Raw genomic sequence first — 16,890 nt, forward strand, 5'->3', positions numbered from 1 at the left:
AGAAAAAAATATTTTTAAATGCATTGCAATTCTTTTATGACGTTACATGTTTTTTTTGTTTTGTTGTTTTTTAATAAAAGGTTAAAATAAATACATATAAATTTGGTTTAAATAGAAAGCATTTTTCTTGTATATACATATGGTGTTTGCCCAGTAAAATTAATAACCGTACAAATGATTCTTTTTCATTATTATTTTATTTTAATATACATGCATGTCAACATAACACACTACATGCGTACAATCGCTGTTCATTGATGACTGAAGTAATACGTCATCGTCATCCAGCAGTATGAACGTTTCTGATTGGCTGTTGTTAGCGGTGACCTGGCAACCGAGAGAAAACTTACAGACGCTGATTTATTCTTCGGGATCTTCATTTGACGTACAGATAGCCTGTGATTCCTTGCCGACACTAGTTGCTCTTCCTCCATCGACAGAGAGGATGTCGACGAGAACGCTGCCTCTGCTCTTCATTAATCTGGGTGGAGAAATGCTGTACATTTTGGATCAGCGCTTACGGGCTCAGAATATCCCAGCAGATAAAGCCAAGAAAGGTAGATAGCAGCTAATATGCCAGGGAGATCACAATGGAGATAAAGCCAGTCTGGTCTAGAGATCTAGATTATGATCTATTAAAACGACCAGCCATGGTTATTGCATAATGTCTGGGTGATCTTTCTATGGAAGCAGTTGGATCTTCTGCAGTACATAATTAGCCAGTTAGCCTTTGTGTTTGAAAACAGTGGTGGTGCTATGGGCCAGTTCAGTTACAAGCCAGGACACGGTCAGTAAAGTAGGCGTGTCATTTTTGTGTTTTTAAGCCTTGCCATTTGTAGGACTTAATTAAAATGGCAAGACAAATTTTAAATATGCTACAATGTCCAAATTAGTCTTAATCTGTCATGTTTAATCATCCATAGAGACCCACAGTGGCCACAGAAAGTGTTTGGACACTTAAGTCAAACTTTAAAATGTATGAATATCATATCATTGCATTGCATTGCACAGGAAAATATCAGACCAAGTGGCACTTATTTAAAAGAAAGATAGCACACTTTTCAAGCAAAACATTTCACACACACACACACAAAAAGTTTGTTAGGCCTTAGATAATAAAACAATAGTCATAGGCTACTGCTCAAATTTTGGACATTTTTTTGTTGGTCAACCTTAGGGGAACATGTCCACATATAATGTGATATTAACTACATAGATCCACTATATGAAAGTTGGTTACAAGTAACTGTAGGGGGGGGAAATCTTAAAAAATAATGGAAGTTTGTCCTGAGGAAATGTCTAGCAAAATCTGTTTGCTGATCCCACATGGTTTGATATCTTGTTATCTAATTCAATAAAATTAATGTTACAATTTATTAGTATCTAAAGATCCTGATACACTAGAAACATTTTTCTAAAGCAAACAAGAAGTTTTGGCCATTAAAGGGAAAGTTTGCCCCAAAATGAAAATTCTCTCATTATTTACTCACCCTTATGCCACCCCAGATGTGTATGACTTTCTTTTTTCTGCTGAGATTAAAAAAATAAAAATAAAAATAAAAAATAAAAAAAAAGATTTTTAGAAGAATATCTCAGCTCTGTTGGTCTGTTAGATCCACCATCAGGAATGGTGGTCAGAACTTTGAAGCTCCAAAAAGCACATAAAGGCAGCATAAATGTAATCCATAAGACTCCAGTGGTCAGAAGCGATATGATAGGTGTGGGTGAGAAACAGATCAATATTTAAGTCCCATTTTTTACTATAAATTCTCCTCCCTGCCTAGTAGGTGGCGATATGCAAGAAGAAGGTGAGTCTCCAAAACAGAAGAAGGAGAATGTGAAAGTTAAAGTCGGCATGACTTCCGTATTGTGACGTATTTCCGACTGAAACGGCTTATTGAACTTGATTTTATCCATCGGTTGTTGATTGGATTGTGAAAAGTGGGCGTTGCTTACCAGAGTGGAGGCAGATGTGAATACAAGTTTGCAGTGGACACAAACACACATCTCTTCCACCATGCTACTCGAGCCAGAACCGGTAATTGGTGAAACTGAGCAGTGATCTCAACACATTGATGGTCAAACTGACAACATAAACGCATGAGCATATTGCGGTTTTTGCTTACGAAAAGGCTGTAGAGGTTGAAAAACGAGTGAATAAAAGATAACAATATTGTAACGTTTTGAATCACAATACACTAAAGGGAAAAAAAACCACTTGTGCTGTTCATCCCAAGATACCTGCATTAAAAAATATGAATAAACTCCAGAGGCATCTGAAGCATTGTATTCAGTAGTGATCACCTCAGCAATTCAGGCGTGAAATATCTCGAACACATCTGTGAAATCACCGTTATTCCTCCTCATTCCAAATGTAAATTCAAGCCAGCTGGCCTGTAACCAAGGAAATTTGGGGTAAGGAACAGGAGTTTTGTAGGAAAACAGTAGAAAATACACCTTTTCATCTCTACATTAGCTGCTTTGACTGCAAGTTTGTTTATACTCTTGAAGGGGGCAGGATTTAAAACTGAGTACAACTTGCATACATCAGCAGAGCAGAGTCAGTCATATCACCGGAAGATCAAGTCAGGATATTTTGATTAAAGATTACGAGGTCTAATTTTTAAAAAATAAAATAACCAATATGCATGCATGAATCGTTCATGATAAGACCAGTAACATGCATTAATAAAATAAATAGGGTCAATTTTGATTTCATGCCCACTTTAATGTGTAGATTTACAGTAAATAAAAAAAGGAAATAAATATTGATTTGTTTCTCACCCACTCCTATCATATTGCTTCTGAAGACATGGATTCAACCACCGAAGTATTATGGATTACTTTTATGCTGCATTAATATGCTTTTTGGACCTTCAAAGTTGTGGCCACCATTCACTTGCATTGTACGGACCTACAGAGCTGAAATATTCTTCTGAATATCTCATTTGTGTTCTGCAGAAGAAAAGAAAGTCATACACATCTGGGATGGCATGATCATTTTTGGGTGAACTATCTCTTTAATGTTTTCAGAGGTATTGTATTTATCGTTCATACATTGTAGTTAAATGGACTTTACCTTTGCTCAATGCTCACCTTTATTTTTGTTGCAGGCAGCACTGTGACTAAATGACATTTCCTTAAAAGCTTTGCAGTATCATGGTTTTCTGTCTAATATGTGCCTGTTTTGTGGTTTCCACTTTTTGATTTGCAATCTTTGTAGGACCTTTAGTATATTAGACAAAGAAATACATTTTTTATCATGTAATCAACTTTGTAGTTATGCAGGCATCACACATTGGCATCAAATACTGCAGTGGTCACAATATGTTACTCTCTTGCAGATGACAACTGTGATGTATATAGCTGTGATGTAAATAGCTGATGCTGTATAATTACGTCAATTTCCTTCTAGGATCACTTTCAGTATCATCTTTGTGATTTGAAATCTTTGTAGCCCCTGTAGCAGATTGGCTAGAGGAGGACAGGAAAAGAGGTATTGTTAATATTCTGCTTGCTTCGCTGCTGGCCATAGAACGAAGTAGCGTGAGTGTGTACATATCAGCTCTCATAGGCTCACTTGCTCTATGTAGATGGAGATGGGATTTCTGCACTCTTGTTGCCGTTATTTTACATTTTGAATGGTTTTGTGTAAGAAACACACTTAAAAAAAAAAAAAGCTTAATTTTGATCACTATTTTTTTTTTCTCATTCTCTGCAGTACAGCTTACGACAGATTGCATTCTGCTTGCTTGGTTTTCGCTTTTGTATTTGCACAGAATTGCTTTTGACTTACTGCAACTGTTTCTGTTTTTTGTGTTGTGATAGTCATGAATGATATCATTACCACCATGTTCAATAAGAAGTTCCTGGAGGAGCTGTTCAAGCCACAAGAGCTGTATTCCAAGAAAGCCTTGAGGACGGTGTTTGATCGACTGGCTCACGCTTCAATCATGAGACTCAATCAAGCAAGTATGGACAAGGTAAAGACAACAGCCAAGAACACGTTGCCATTTTTTCAAATTCAAATAACATTTACAGATTGTTTTATTACATTTTTGCACATTTTATCAATGTAAACAGCTTACTATTTTACCTACGCCATTCTACAAAACTCTGTATTCTTCACAAATGAGTGAATTCTCATGAATTAGTTCTTTTTTCTGTGTTTTGAAACACTCAGAGATTGTGAGATAGGCAGACTACTTGTATCTTATTTTGATCTTTCATTCGAAATTCTCTTCATGTGTCAAAACGGTTTAATAACACACTTACCACATAAACTTTGTCGAATGGCTCCCTCTGGTGTGTAATATCACAAGTTATTTAATGGCTTTTTTATCAACACCTTTGCATTTTGCTTTTCTCCTGCATAGCTCTATGACCTGATGACCATGGCGTTTAAGTATCAAGTCCTGCTTTGTCCTCGTCCTAAAGACATCCTCCTTGTATCCTTCAACCACATGGATGCCATCAGGGACTTTGTGAAGGACACTCCCAGTATCCTAAGCCAAGTGGATGAAACAAACAGACAACTCCTAGAGGTAGCAGGGTTCAGCCAACTGCCATAAACATTACTGAAGAACTGTAGACTTGTAGAGCTTAATATAAAACATTTGCAGGTCATTTGCTGTTACTCAAATGTTTAGCTATAACTTAAGATAATCAAGATAATCTCTGGTTGTGGCTTAAAAGGTGTCTCTTTTCTTGTAATTCAAAGATATATACCCCTTTATCTGGTGGAGAGTTTCAACTAATTAGACAAACACTTCTCATCTTCTTTCAAGATATGCATATAAGAGTAAGTCTTGCTATACACACGGAATGCTCAGAAAACCTAAATTAAAGGAACAGTTCACCCCCCAAAAAATGAAAATTCTCTCATCATTTACTCACCCTCATGCCATCACAGATGTGTATGACTTTCTTTCTTCTGTAGAACACAAATAAAGATATTTAGAAGAATATTTCAGCTGTAGGTCCATACAATGCAAGTGAATGGTGGCCAAAATTTTGAAGGTCCAAAAAGCATATTAAGGCAGCATAACAGTAATCTATAATACTTCGGTGGTTGAATCCATGTCTTCAGAAGTGTTATGATAGGAGTGGGTGAGAAACAAATCAATATTTATTTCATTTTTTACTGTAAATATACACGTTAAAGTGGGCATGAAATCAAAATTGACCCTATTTATTTTATTAATGCCTGTTACTGGTCTTATCATGAACGATTCATCCATTCATATTGCCAATTTTTTTTTTTTAAATTAGACCTCGTAATCTTTAATCAAAATATCCCGACTTGATCTTCCTGTGATATGACTGACTCTGCTCTGCTGATGTATGCAAGTGGTATTCAGTTGTAAAGTTTTTAAGTTTTCTTTCTTCTGCTGAACACAAAAGATTTTTCCTTCACAAATGAAGGTCCATACACCTGGAGTGGTGACCAAAACTTTGAAGCTCCAAAAAGCAAAAGAAGGCAGCATAAATATAAGCCATACGACTCCAGTGGTTCAATCCATGTCTTCTGAAGCGATCCAATCAGTTTTGGGTTTTTCCATTGCAGTCAATAGGCACAATCATGATTTCAAGCTCGATTACACTTTCTAACGCTTGACACATGCTCAGAGCGCTAAATGGCACTAGGAAGTGTAATCGAGCTTGAAATCGTGATCGCCAAGGAGACTGCGGATTTATAGTGAAAAAAGATTTACATTTTGGTCTGTTCTCACCCAAAACCAATTGGATTGCTTCAGAAGACATGGATTAGACCAATAGAGTCGTATGGATTACTTTTATGCTGTCTTTATATGCTTTTTTTGAGCTTCAAAGTTTTGGAGTGCATTCATGTACATTATATGGACCTATAGAGCAGAGATATTTTTCTAAAAATCTTCATTTGTGTTCTAAAGAAGAGAGAAATTCATACACACCTGGGAAGGCATGAGGGTGAGTAATTGATGACAGAATTTTGATTTTTACGTTATGTATTCCTTTAAATGGCCAGTATTTTTTGGTGATTTTTCTAATATGCAAGTAATCATGTACTATTGTATTAAGGAGTATTAAGTTAAACAAAGCTAAGTAAATGTGATATGAAACTTCCATTGTTTTTTTTAGGTATCAATTTTCCTAAAAGACAAAGTGCAGAACTCCAATGGACGATTTGTCCTCCCCACTTTTGGGCCTGTTCCATATGGGACACACACACCGGGACTCATCAGGTATTCATTGCATTTCAAGCTGTTCACAGGCTGTTTTAGCTGGAGAGGTTGCTGCTACTATTCCTAGAGTTAATTCAGTATCCCTTGCAATAAACACATATTATTCCAGTATTTATGCAACCAAAGCACACTATGTGTCAAAGCAAGGGAATAGCAATATTTAAGTTGAATATTAATAATAAATAGCCTCTGAAATCATGGATAAAGTTTGCTCTGAATCCACCTGTGTCACTCAGTCTCTGACTGAGTCTGACAATGAGGGTTTATGGTTAATTGCATTAGCAAAAGTCTTTGACATACAGTATAAGAGCTTTTCTAATTATAGCAGAGTCTGTGTTTAGGCTGTGACTGAAAGCAGTAATTCTAATTGTGCCTACGGCCAGTTGACATATAGCATGTCCATGAACTTTATCAGCAACCAGATAGTTAACTTAAAATGTACTGTATATACAGTTGTGCTCAAATGTGCCTTGATTTTGAAAATATGACTGATCATGCAAAAAAACTGTCTTTTATGTAAGGATAGTGATCATATGAAGCCATTTATTATCACATAGTTGTTTGGCTCCTTCTTAAATTATAATGATAACAGAAATCACCCAAATGGCCCTGATCAAAAGTTTACATATCCTTGAATTTTTGGCCTTGTTACAGACACACAAGGTGACACACATAGGTTTAAATGGCAATTAAAGGTTAATTTCCCACACCTGTGTCTTTTTAAATTGTAATTTGTGCCTGTGTATAAATAGTCAATGAGTTTTTTAGCTCTCATGTGGATGCACTGAGCAGGCTATATACTGAGCCGTGGGGAGCAGAAAAGAACTGTCAAAAGACCTGCGTAACAAGGTAATGGAACTTTATAAAGATGGAAAAGGATATAAAAAGATATCCAAAGCCTTAAAAATGCCAGTCAGTACTGTTCAATCACTTATTAAGAAGTGGACAATTCGGGGATCTCTTGGTATGAAGCCACGGTCAGGTAGACCAAGAAAGATTTCAGCCGCAACTGCCAGAAGAATTGTTCTTGATACAAAGAAAAACCCACAGGTAACCTCAGGAGAAATACAGGCTGCTCTGGAAAAAGACGGTGTGGTTGTTTCAATGAGCACAATACGACAATACTTGAACAAAAATGAGCTGCATGGTCGAGTTGCCAGAAAGAAGCCTTTACTGCGCCAATGCCACAAAAAAGGCCGGTTACAATATGCCCGACACACCTTGACAGGCACAACCATAAGCACTATGTTTGGAAAGGGGTCAACAAGGCCTATAGTGAAAAGAATACCATCCCCACTGTGAAGCATGGTGGTGGCTCACTGATATTTTGGGGGGTGTGAGCTCTAAAGGCACGGGGAATCTTGTGAAAATTTATGGCAATATGAATGCAGCATGTTATCAGAAAATACTGGCAGACAATTTGCATTCTTCTGCACGAAAGCAGTGCATGGGAAGCTCTTGGACTTTCCAGCATGACAATAACCCTAAGCACAAGGCCAAGTTGACCCTCCAGTGGTTACAGCAGAAAAAGGTGAAGGTTCTGGAGTGGCCATCACAGTCTCCTGACCTTAATATCATCGAGCCACTCTGGGGAGATCTCAAACATGCGGTTCATGCAAGACGACCAAAGACTTTGCATGACCTGGAGGCATTTTGCCAAGACGAATGGACAGCTATACCACCTGCATGAATTTGGGGCCTCATAGACAACTATTACAAAAGACTGCACGCTGTCATTGATGCTAAAGGGGACAATACACAGTATTAAGAACTAAGGGTATGCAGACTTTTGAACAGGGGTCATTTCATTTTTTTCTTTGTTGCCATGTTTTGTTTTATGATTGTGCCATTCTGTTATAACCTACAGCTGAATATGAATCCCATAAGAAATAAAAGAAATGTGTTTTGCCTGCTCACTCATGTTTTCTTTAAAAATGGTACATATATTGCCAATTCTCCAAGGTTATGCAAACTTTTGAGCACAACTGTAAATGTTTAATAACCCTGTTGTGTGACTGGTCACCATTTTTTGCTCTTTTAAGTAGTTTAAAAGGACAGGACATCTCAGTTTCCCAAAAGTATTTCATGTCAATATCCCTTGATTTTGTGTCAGGTGGTGCACAATGTTAATTGATCCTTATTTCAACAATATTATAATTTCTTCGTGATGCAGGTTTGATTGTTGCATTGAGTTTCTTTTTTGCTATGTCATGTATATCCTCATTTGTTTTTTTATGAATGTGTTTAATTCCCAGGATGTTTAGCTGTACTGGCGAGGAGGTGAAAAGTTTGCAGTTCCGTGACTGTGGCAATTACAGCTCCGCTCTCCGTGAGGGTTCTTTCGAAATGTATGGTGATCGAGTCATCAAACTGGGCACAAACATGTGAGCATCAACCACTTTACAGCCAATTCCAACTGATATTCAACAGTGGAATCCCATCAGTAATGCCCTCCCTGGATCTTCAGTAACCCTTGATGTAATGGGATGTAATTAATCACGTGCCATGTTAAGTTTTATCATTGGCAAAGTGATGTCTCTAATTGATTTGTGAATAATTTTGCTATAAACCTTTCACTGGAGCATTAGCCCTGCAACTGTCCTGTTTGTTCTTTCAGGTACAGTGTGAGTCGCCCTGTTGAGACACACATGTCTGGAACCTCCAAAGACTCCTCACAACACACTAAGGTAAAGGGAATTATACTTTGATTTTACTTTTTTTTATATATTTTGTGTTGCTTTTACATCATTTGGCTGATTTGCCGAAATTGCTTCCTCTTTGTATATTTGTGTCACTTTTAAAACTTTTCAGAATGTTGGATTATTAAATATGTCATGAAAACTATTGATAAATTATATTTAATGAAAATGTTTAATGCGATGGAATCAGCATGCGTTATTTACTTAAAAGCTGCATATTTGTGCTTAATCATACACTTCTGAAGGTCAACACAACTCCAAATCCTCTGGCAAAAGAAGAATTGAACCTCCTTGCTAGACTGATGGGAGGATTGGAAGTGCAGAAACCAGCTAGTACGGACTCTGGCTTCCGTGTTAACCTTTTCGCCACTGATGAGGAGGAAGAGTATGTTTTTTGACTGAACTAAAGTTAAATTGATCAGACTGTGACAAACAGGGTAACATGACTGATTACAGAAAATACATTAAGCTTGAAATATTTTTTATTTTATTTTATTTTTGCAATTAAATAAATATTGTTCATTTTGAATGTGATTTTATTAACATATTGAATTATAGATTCTTTTCTCCCACAGGGAAGCTTTGATATCAAGACCGGATGAGCTTTCTTATGAAGTTATTAATATCCAAGCAACAAAGGTAAATTGTTGGTTCACACAACAATGTTTTTTTTTTATGTTTGTATGCATGTATATTACTAGTCAAAAGTCTGGACACACACACCTAGTCATGCTTTATTATTTCTATTTTACACATTTTAAAATAATACACCCCAAAAATATTTTAGCCTATTTTTAAGATTTATGCATTTTAATTTCATAACAAAGTTCCATTAAATTCCATTGGCAAAATTAAATGAATACAATTTTAAATATTTCATTTTTAAAATTTTATTAAAGATTACTCAATTTGATGGAATTTTGTTGTGAAATTTAAATGTGTAAATCTTGTGAAATTTTTTTGTGTAGTAAACTCATCAAACCTATGAAATAAAACAAATATAAGTATGGGAATGTGACTGAAAATGTAAGCTTTAAGCTTCTTTGAAGTAGCAACTCATTGCCTACATTGCATTAACCAACTTCACCTGGGAGGTCATTTAAACAGTATTGAAGTATTGCATAGAATAGTACAGAATAATTTAAAATAGAACGTATTGTAAGGAAAGTAATATGTAACCATAATTTATGTCAACAAAACTAATTTCAAGCATTTAAAAGGATAGTTCACCAGAAAATAAAAATTCTCTCATTATTTACTCACCCTCATGCCATCCCAGATGTGCATGACTTTCTTTCTTCTGCAGAACACAAACGAAGTTTTTTAAAAGAATATCTCCGCTCTGTAGATCCATACAATGCAAGTGAATGGTGGCCAGAACTTTGAAGCTCATAATGGCAGCATAAAAGTAATCCATATGACTCTAGTGGTTAAATCCATGTCTTCAGAAGCAATATGATAGGTATGGGTGAGAAACAAATAAATATTTAAATCATTTTTTTTACTATAAATTTTCTCCATTTACAAGCCCCGACCACTAGGTGGCTTGCACGAAGAATGTGGATTGGCAAAAAACAAAAGAAGAAGAATGTGGACGTGAAAGTGGAGATTTACAGTATGTGGTAGAATGATCTGCCCCTCTAGTTCGTCATCGTCACCCCGCCTCTTAGGGCCGCCCTTCAGCCAGGCTCACAACAGGAGTTGGGCGGGAGAGCGAGAAGAGTTGCGTAATTAATAAGCCTCGTTTGGTCAGCGGTGAATGAAGCACACCTGATGGGGATAATGCTTCATCACCGCTGTCTTTAAAACGCAGAGCGCACCTCTTCTCAGGGAGCCGGCTTCAAATCTCCATGTGTGCACACACTGGCATCCTCGCATGCCCAGGACCAGAGCTGGGAGTGATCAGATGAGTGGATGTGCTGCCGGACCCGTTCTTCAGACCCCCAGACGTTGTAATGAGTCGTCGGGGGTGAACTGCTCATGTTGCCGCCAATGGGCTAGGTGCCGGGTCACCTTACCCTCACACTTGCCACGGGTCTGGGAAGACAGGCCGCCAGTGACGCCGCTGCCCCACGTGCCGTGGACTTTGGAGGGGAGTGTGAGCGGCCGACTGACCCAGCCCGTGCCTGGGCTTTCCTATGAACACTACCCCGCCCATTTCATGGAGCCCCATTCACAGTGAGGATGCCAGATTCCCCCTTTATTATGAACACTATTCCCCCTTGGACACTATTACCCCTTTTGGACATTTTTACATTTATTATTGTTTCCAATAAATGCCTCTCCGAGGCTTGACACCACACCCACTGTGTCTGTCTCTTGCTCACCCTGCCACAAGTAGAAAAGGACTTAAATATTGATCTGTTACTTACCCACACCCATTCAATTGCTTCAAAAGACATGGATTTAACCCAATCCAATACATTATGTCTTGAAAATGTTGGTACCCATTTACTTGCATTGTGAGGACCAATAGAGCAGATATATTCTTCTAAAAATCTTTGTGTTGAGCACAACTACATATCTATATCCCTTTAATATATATATATATATATATATATATATATATATATATATATATATATATATCTGTATATAACTATATCCCTTTAAGCATAAGCCTTTAGATCAAAAGGTTTTTAAGTTCATGAGAAACATATACTCAGTCAAGTGTGTCTTTCGAAACTTTTGATTGGTATTAATAAACTTAGGTTGTTTCAGTGCAGCGTTGCTTGATCCTAGGCCTCAGAAAACTTTGTAATCCCTGCTTACCAATGATCCACCCTCACTGAGACAAAGCTCTCAGATTGTCTAATTGGTCTTTGACAAGCTAAAGATTATGTGTCTTGGGTAAACTGGCTGAGCTAACAAGAGGACGATTGGAGTAACATTACACCTCTCACTGGGTCACTTACCTTGTCTTTCAGGACAAACAGACCAATGCTGAGCTGGCTAAGATCATGGGGGAGTTTGGGAAGGCGGGTGAGCCAGCCCCCAGTTCCAGCAGCAAGGGTGATGACCTCCTGGCCATGATGGATGGTCTGTGATGTAGACTTGATGTTGACTTGATGTTCCCTTTGGCTGAGGAGAGTGACTGAGTGTTTAAGCAGGATAAAATGCTACAATGTGTCTTACTCAGCAAAGAGGCCTTTTGTCTCTACAGCGACAACAGGTACCATATCCACGTAAGAATGACAGCTAAGCTCCAAGAGATTTTCTTTGTGAATTTCATGCCAGTTTTCCTCTCCTGCTACCAAATGCAAGAAATGCAAAAAGCAGGTAACAGCAATGTTCCAAAATCAGTAGTGGACTGTTTGTATAACTACTGAGGCTCTGGTTTGATTTCAGTCTTCACAGTAGTGTCGGCCAGCAATGTGAGACTTCTGTGACATTTAGATCAGTGGACAGAATGATACACCTTTCCTGAACTGTCTTAGTTGTCTTTCTAAGAGGACAATCTGTGCACATGGAATTCAGTTAAATCTTTTGTTTGATGTGCAACTGAAAGGTGCAGGTTATGATGTTCAAGTACTCTATATTTGTGTTGTATCCAAACAATAAGCTCTGCTTTAAGGGATAGCCCACCCAAAAATTACAATTCTGTCATTATTTACTCAACCTCATGTTGTTTCAATCCCGTATGACATCCTTTCTTCTGTGGAACACAAAAGGAAATGTTTGGCAGAATGTTAGCCTCACTCACCATTCACTTTCATTGTATGTAAAAAAGGTGCAATTAAATTGTTCTTCTGTTTTGCTCCCCGGAAGAAAGAAAGTCATATAGGGTTGGAACAACATGAGGGTGAGTAAATAATAATAGAATTTATAGAATAGAGTAATAATATCTTTTTAAGATATTGGAGGGTATTGGAGGAAACCGAAGTGCACTTGCAGTAAATATTTAGCACACATCCCAGGAATCCCCTGGTTTATAGGAAGCCCCAGGACAATTTATGTACTTTTGTTTGATAAAAATGCAACAGAGTCAGGTATTTCAATGTTAAGAAATTGTCACAATTCAAATAAAATGTTGATGTCTTAGAATGTGCAATTATTGCATAACTTAAAGGGAAAATGTATATATGAATGCCACCTTCCATGGAAAGAAAGCAATGCAATATGTATGGTGGATGAAATATATATATATATATATATATATATATATATATATATATATATATATATATATATATTACTACTATTATTATTATTATTATTATTTTATTTATTTTTTTCCACAAGCATAAAAGAGTTTATTTATTGAAGTGAATGTACTGTAAATCAAAGTTAATTTGTCTGTTTACTTATGGAGAGCCAAATTACTTAAAATTAAATAATTAAATATTTAAACAAATTATTAAATACATAATGAAATAAAAAAAAAACTACAAAATAATGAATCATTGAATCACTAAATAAATCAGTAAATGTCCCTTGAATTTTGTTTTAGAACTAGTTGTGTCCATTCTCATTTAAAGGGATAGTTCACCCAAAAATGAAAATTCTCTCTACTCACCCTCATCCCATCCCAGATGTGTATGACTTTCTCCTGCAGAACACAAACAAAGATTTTTAGAATAATATCTCAATTCTCTTGGTCCATTCAATGCAATGTCCAAAAAGCACATAAAGGCAGCATAAAAGTAATCCATAAGACTCCAGTGGTTAAATCAGTATCTTCAGAAGCAATATGGTGTGGGTGAGAAATAGATCAATATTTTAGTAGGTTTTTCTTTTTTATTCTCTTCCCTGCCCATTAGGTGCAGAATGCAAATCGCCAAAAACAAAAGAAGAAGAATGTGAAATTGTACATTTACAGTAGAAAATGACTTAAATATTTATCTGTTTATCACTCACATTTATCATATTGCTTCTGAAGACATGGTTACTTGCATTGTGTGGATCTAAAGAGCTGAGATATTCTTCTAAAAGTCTTTGTTAGTGTTCAGGAGAAGAAAGAAAGTCATACACATCTGGAGTGGCATGAGGGTGAGTAAATGTTGAGAGAATTTAAATTTTTGGGTGAACTATCCCTTTAAGGATTATCTTTTGGTGGAAATTTCACTTAAGCAAGAGCTGAACTTGGTACTTACATTTTTTACAGACATATTTAATGATTAATTTAATGATTATAAAGTTTTATAACAATTTCATTATGTATTTAATGATTGTTTTAAATATTTAATTTTGAGTAATTTGGCCCTCCATATTTACTGTTTCATTATATTGAAATATTAGATTTGAATATGAAATAAAGTAGATCTTTTTGCAATTACTGATACTCTGTCAGTGTGTCTGCTTTTTGCCGAATGTACATAATTATTTGACATCTCTGTGCAGTGTCAAATCTTAGTTTCAGCAAAGTGCAAATCCTGCTTAGAAATATACTTTCTTTAATACTTTCTTGTTGAATCATGCATAATAATTAAAAGTAAGAAATAAAATCTAAAATCATTCAAAGCTAAATCCACAAAATCAAATATAGCTGCAAACAGTGATGACAGGCCCAAGCACCATGGGTCCATTTCCACCCGGTGGCTTTCGGAAAACAGTGCTAGGTGGACACATGCATTTGGCATTTGACATTATTCTAAACAATTTTGAAGCAATTTGGGTAAATATAAGAGCACTATTTTAAAGTCTATTGTAAGAGCCACACTTCCTGCTGCCAGGTGGTGGCACAATGACCATGACCCAAAATAGTCACATCCATGTGATTAGCCCCCAAGACTAAACATACATCTAAATTTTGATCTAAATCACACAATGCACACAGAAGAAAGGCAACACTTCCTGTTTCCTATTTTTGCCATTCATTTAATGCCTCACCATGGCAACACCATTCGATATATGAAAAATCTGTTTAAAATGTAGCATCTTCACTGTCTTGGGATAATGTTATCTAAATGTGGTGACAGTCTCATTGATCCCCTAGGAGGAGTATTTAAAACTTCAGAGACTGCAATATTAAAAAAATCTAAAATGACCGATTTACTGTTGGACGGAGCTAATGACTAATTATGAAAGTTGTCTGGCTTGATGAGAACTGTATATGTACCAATTTTGGTGACTGTAGGTGAAAATGGGGGTGCTACAGAGGCCAGCTTACATGGCCATTTTAAAGGGGGTGCTAAAGAGACCCCCCCCCAACCCCCCACACACACACACACACACACACCATGCGTGAACTTTTGCCCAGACCTAATGGCCAACGACTCTGATGTGTGTGCAAAATTTCATGAAATTTGAAGCATGCCAAGGGCCTCAAAAACACCCAAATATAGGAAGAAAGGAATAATACAAATTAATGTGTTGCCATGGCAACAGTATTTAAGATATCAAATATTCCTTTAGAATTTTACATCAGCACTGTCTTGACAATATTCTAAATAATTTTGAAGCAATTCATGTAAACACAAGAGGGCTATTTCAAAGTCTGTTAAAAGTGCCATACTTCCTGCTGCCAGTTGGTGGCGCTATGACAGTGACCCATAATAGCTGCATCAATGTGATCAGCTCTCATTACCAAACATACAGCTGAATTTTCATCAAAATCACGCAATGCACACAGAAGATATAAGGCACTTCCTGTTTTCCATTTTCGCCATAAATTTATTGCTTCGCCATGGCGACATCATTAAAAATATCAAAAATCCATTCGCAATTTAGCATCTACAATGTCTTGGCATGATGTTGCACAAATTTGGTGCCAGTCACATCCCCTAGGAGGAGTCAAAAGTTCAGAGTCTGCAATTTTCAGAAAATCCAAAATGGCCAACTTCCTGCAGAGCTAATGGGCAGAGCTAATGACTGTGAGTATGAAAGTTGTTCGGCTTTATGAGAACAATATATGTACCAATTTTGGTGATTTTAGGTGAAAATGGGGGTGCTACAGAGCCTCCCTTACACTAGAGCCCCAAACACTAGATAGCACAATAGAACAATGCAGCACTTTGTGTTTTTGTGTTTAGAAATGGTCACCTTGGTTATTACAAATGTCATGTTTTTTTTCTTTCATCAATACCTAAAGAAAGAATTAAAGGGTTAGTGCGAGCTAGCTGTCAACACTCTTATCTCATAATTGTATGCTTGTGCTGTATAGCTCCTGTTTTAGTGCATGCACATTGAGTGCTTGAATTTTGAACAACACCCAGCACAGTATTTTAGCAAGGCTGGGTTTATGTCAAGGGAATATAAAGTTTAATAAAAGAAGATCATTTTATTGCATTTTGCCTCTAAGCCTCTCACTGGCACATGCTGTTTAAGTACTTGGTTTTTTATGACTTTTCCAAACAAGCAATACTGAAAACCCCTGTGTTCATTTGAATAGTCGTGGGAGACTCACCCACCCAGTTATGAATGAACTGCTGTCACAGTTGTTTCTCGATGGGAAAGAGCTTGTGATTTTCATTACCTGGGCTTTTTTTTTTTTTTAAACTCCTACAGCACAACATATTTTGACATTATGTGATTTAACCACTGGAGTTGTATGGATTACTTTTATGCTAGCTTTATGTCCTTTTTGAAGCTTCAGTGTTTTGGACCCTGATGACTTACATTGAATGGACCTACAGAGCTGAGATATTCTTTGAAAAATCTTCAGTTGTGTTCCACAGAAAAAAGAAAGTCATACACATCTGGGTTTGCCTGAGAGTGAGTTAATGATATTATTCTAAATACACATATATTGATTTTCCATATAGTATATATTCATTTAGTTTCTGGCAATAAAGAAAAGAAATGTGAAGCCAGTTTATTCATTCAGTTTTCAAGCATATAACATAGATCTATTGAAATGGGTGCAAACTAGTCAAACAAAAATAAGAATCACTTGGGCACAGCTCAGTATAGGCTACTATAGTGAGTGACTCAATATTTCTATTAAATATCATCTAAATATAAGACATAAGAATCTACCTATTGTCTATAATCAGATTTTGAGAAACTGCATTTTGAAACAGAATGAA

General features: G+C 36.6%; 1 protein-coding gene across 5 annotated transcripts; it reads left to right on the top strand.

Annotated features, from left to right (window-relative positions):
* The first annotated feature begins 189 nt into the window (after window positions 1-189).
* On the top strand, window positions 190-13,048 carry LOC127452933 (protein OSCP1-like). Of its 5 annotated transcripts, none has more exons than XM_051718824.1 (11): window positions 190-557; window positions 3,458-3,496; window positions 3,829-3,983; window positions 4,377-4,544; window positions 4,721-4,801; window positions 6,121-6,224; window positions 8,480-8,608; window positions 8,842-8,911; window positions 9,169-9,308; window positions 9,499-9,562; window positions 11,851-13,048. In XM_051718824.1, exons 1-11 carry the CDS (start codon window positions 293-295, stop codon window positions 11,968-11,970), a joined length of 1,335 nt encoding a protein of 444 aa, XP_051574784.1. In that variant the 5' UTR covers window positions 190-292; the 3' UTR covers window positions 11,971-13,048. The 5 variants fall into 5 exon arrangements, with proteins under 5 accessions (XP_051574784.1, XP_051574786.1, XP_051574785.1 ...); XM_051718829.1 differs by having other exon boundaries at window positions 292-557; window positions 3,416-3,496; XM_051718826.1 differs by lacking the exon at window positions 4,721-4,801 and having other exon boundaries at window positions 4,377-4,448; window positions 6,151-6,224.
* The last annotated feature ends 3,842 nt before the right edge of the window (window positions 13,049-16,890 follow it).

Source organism: Myxocyprinus asiaticus, chromosome 15, assembly GCF_019703515.2.
Source record: "Myxocyprinus asiaticus isolate MX2 ecotype Aquarium Trade chromosome 15, UBuf_Myxa_2, whole genome shotgun sequence".
NCBI lineage: Eukaryota > Metazoa > Chordata > Actinopteri > Cypriniformes > Catostomidae > Myxocyprinus > Myxocyprinus asiaticus.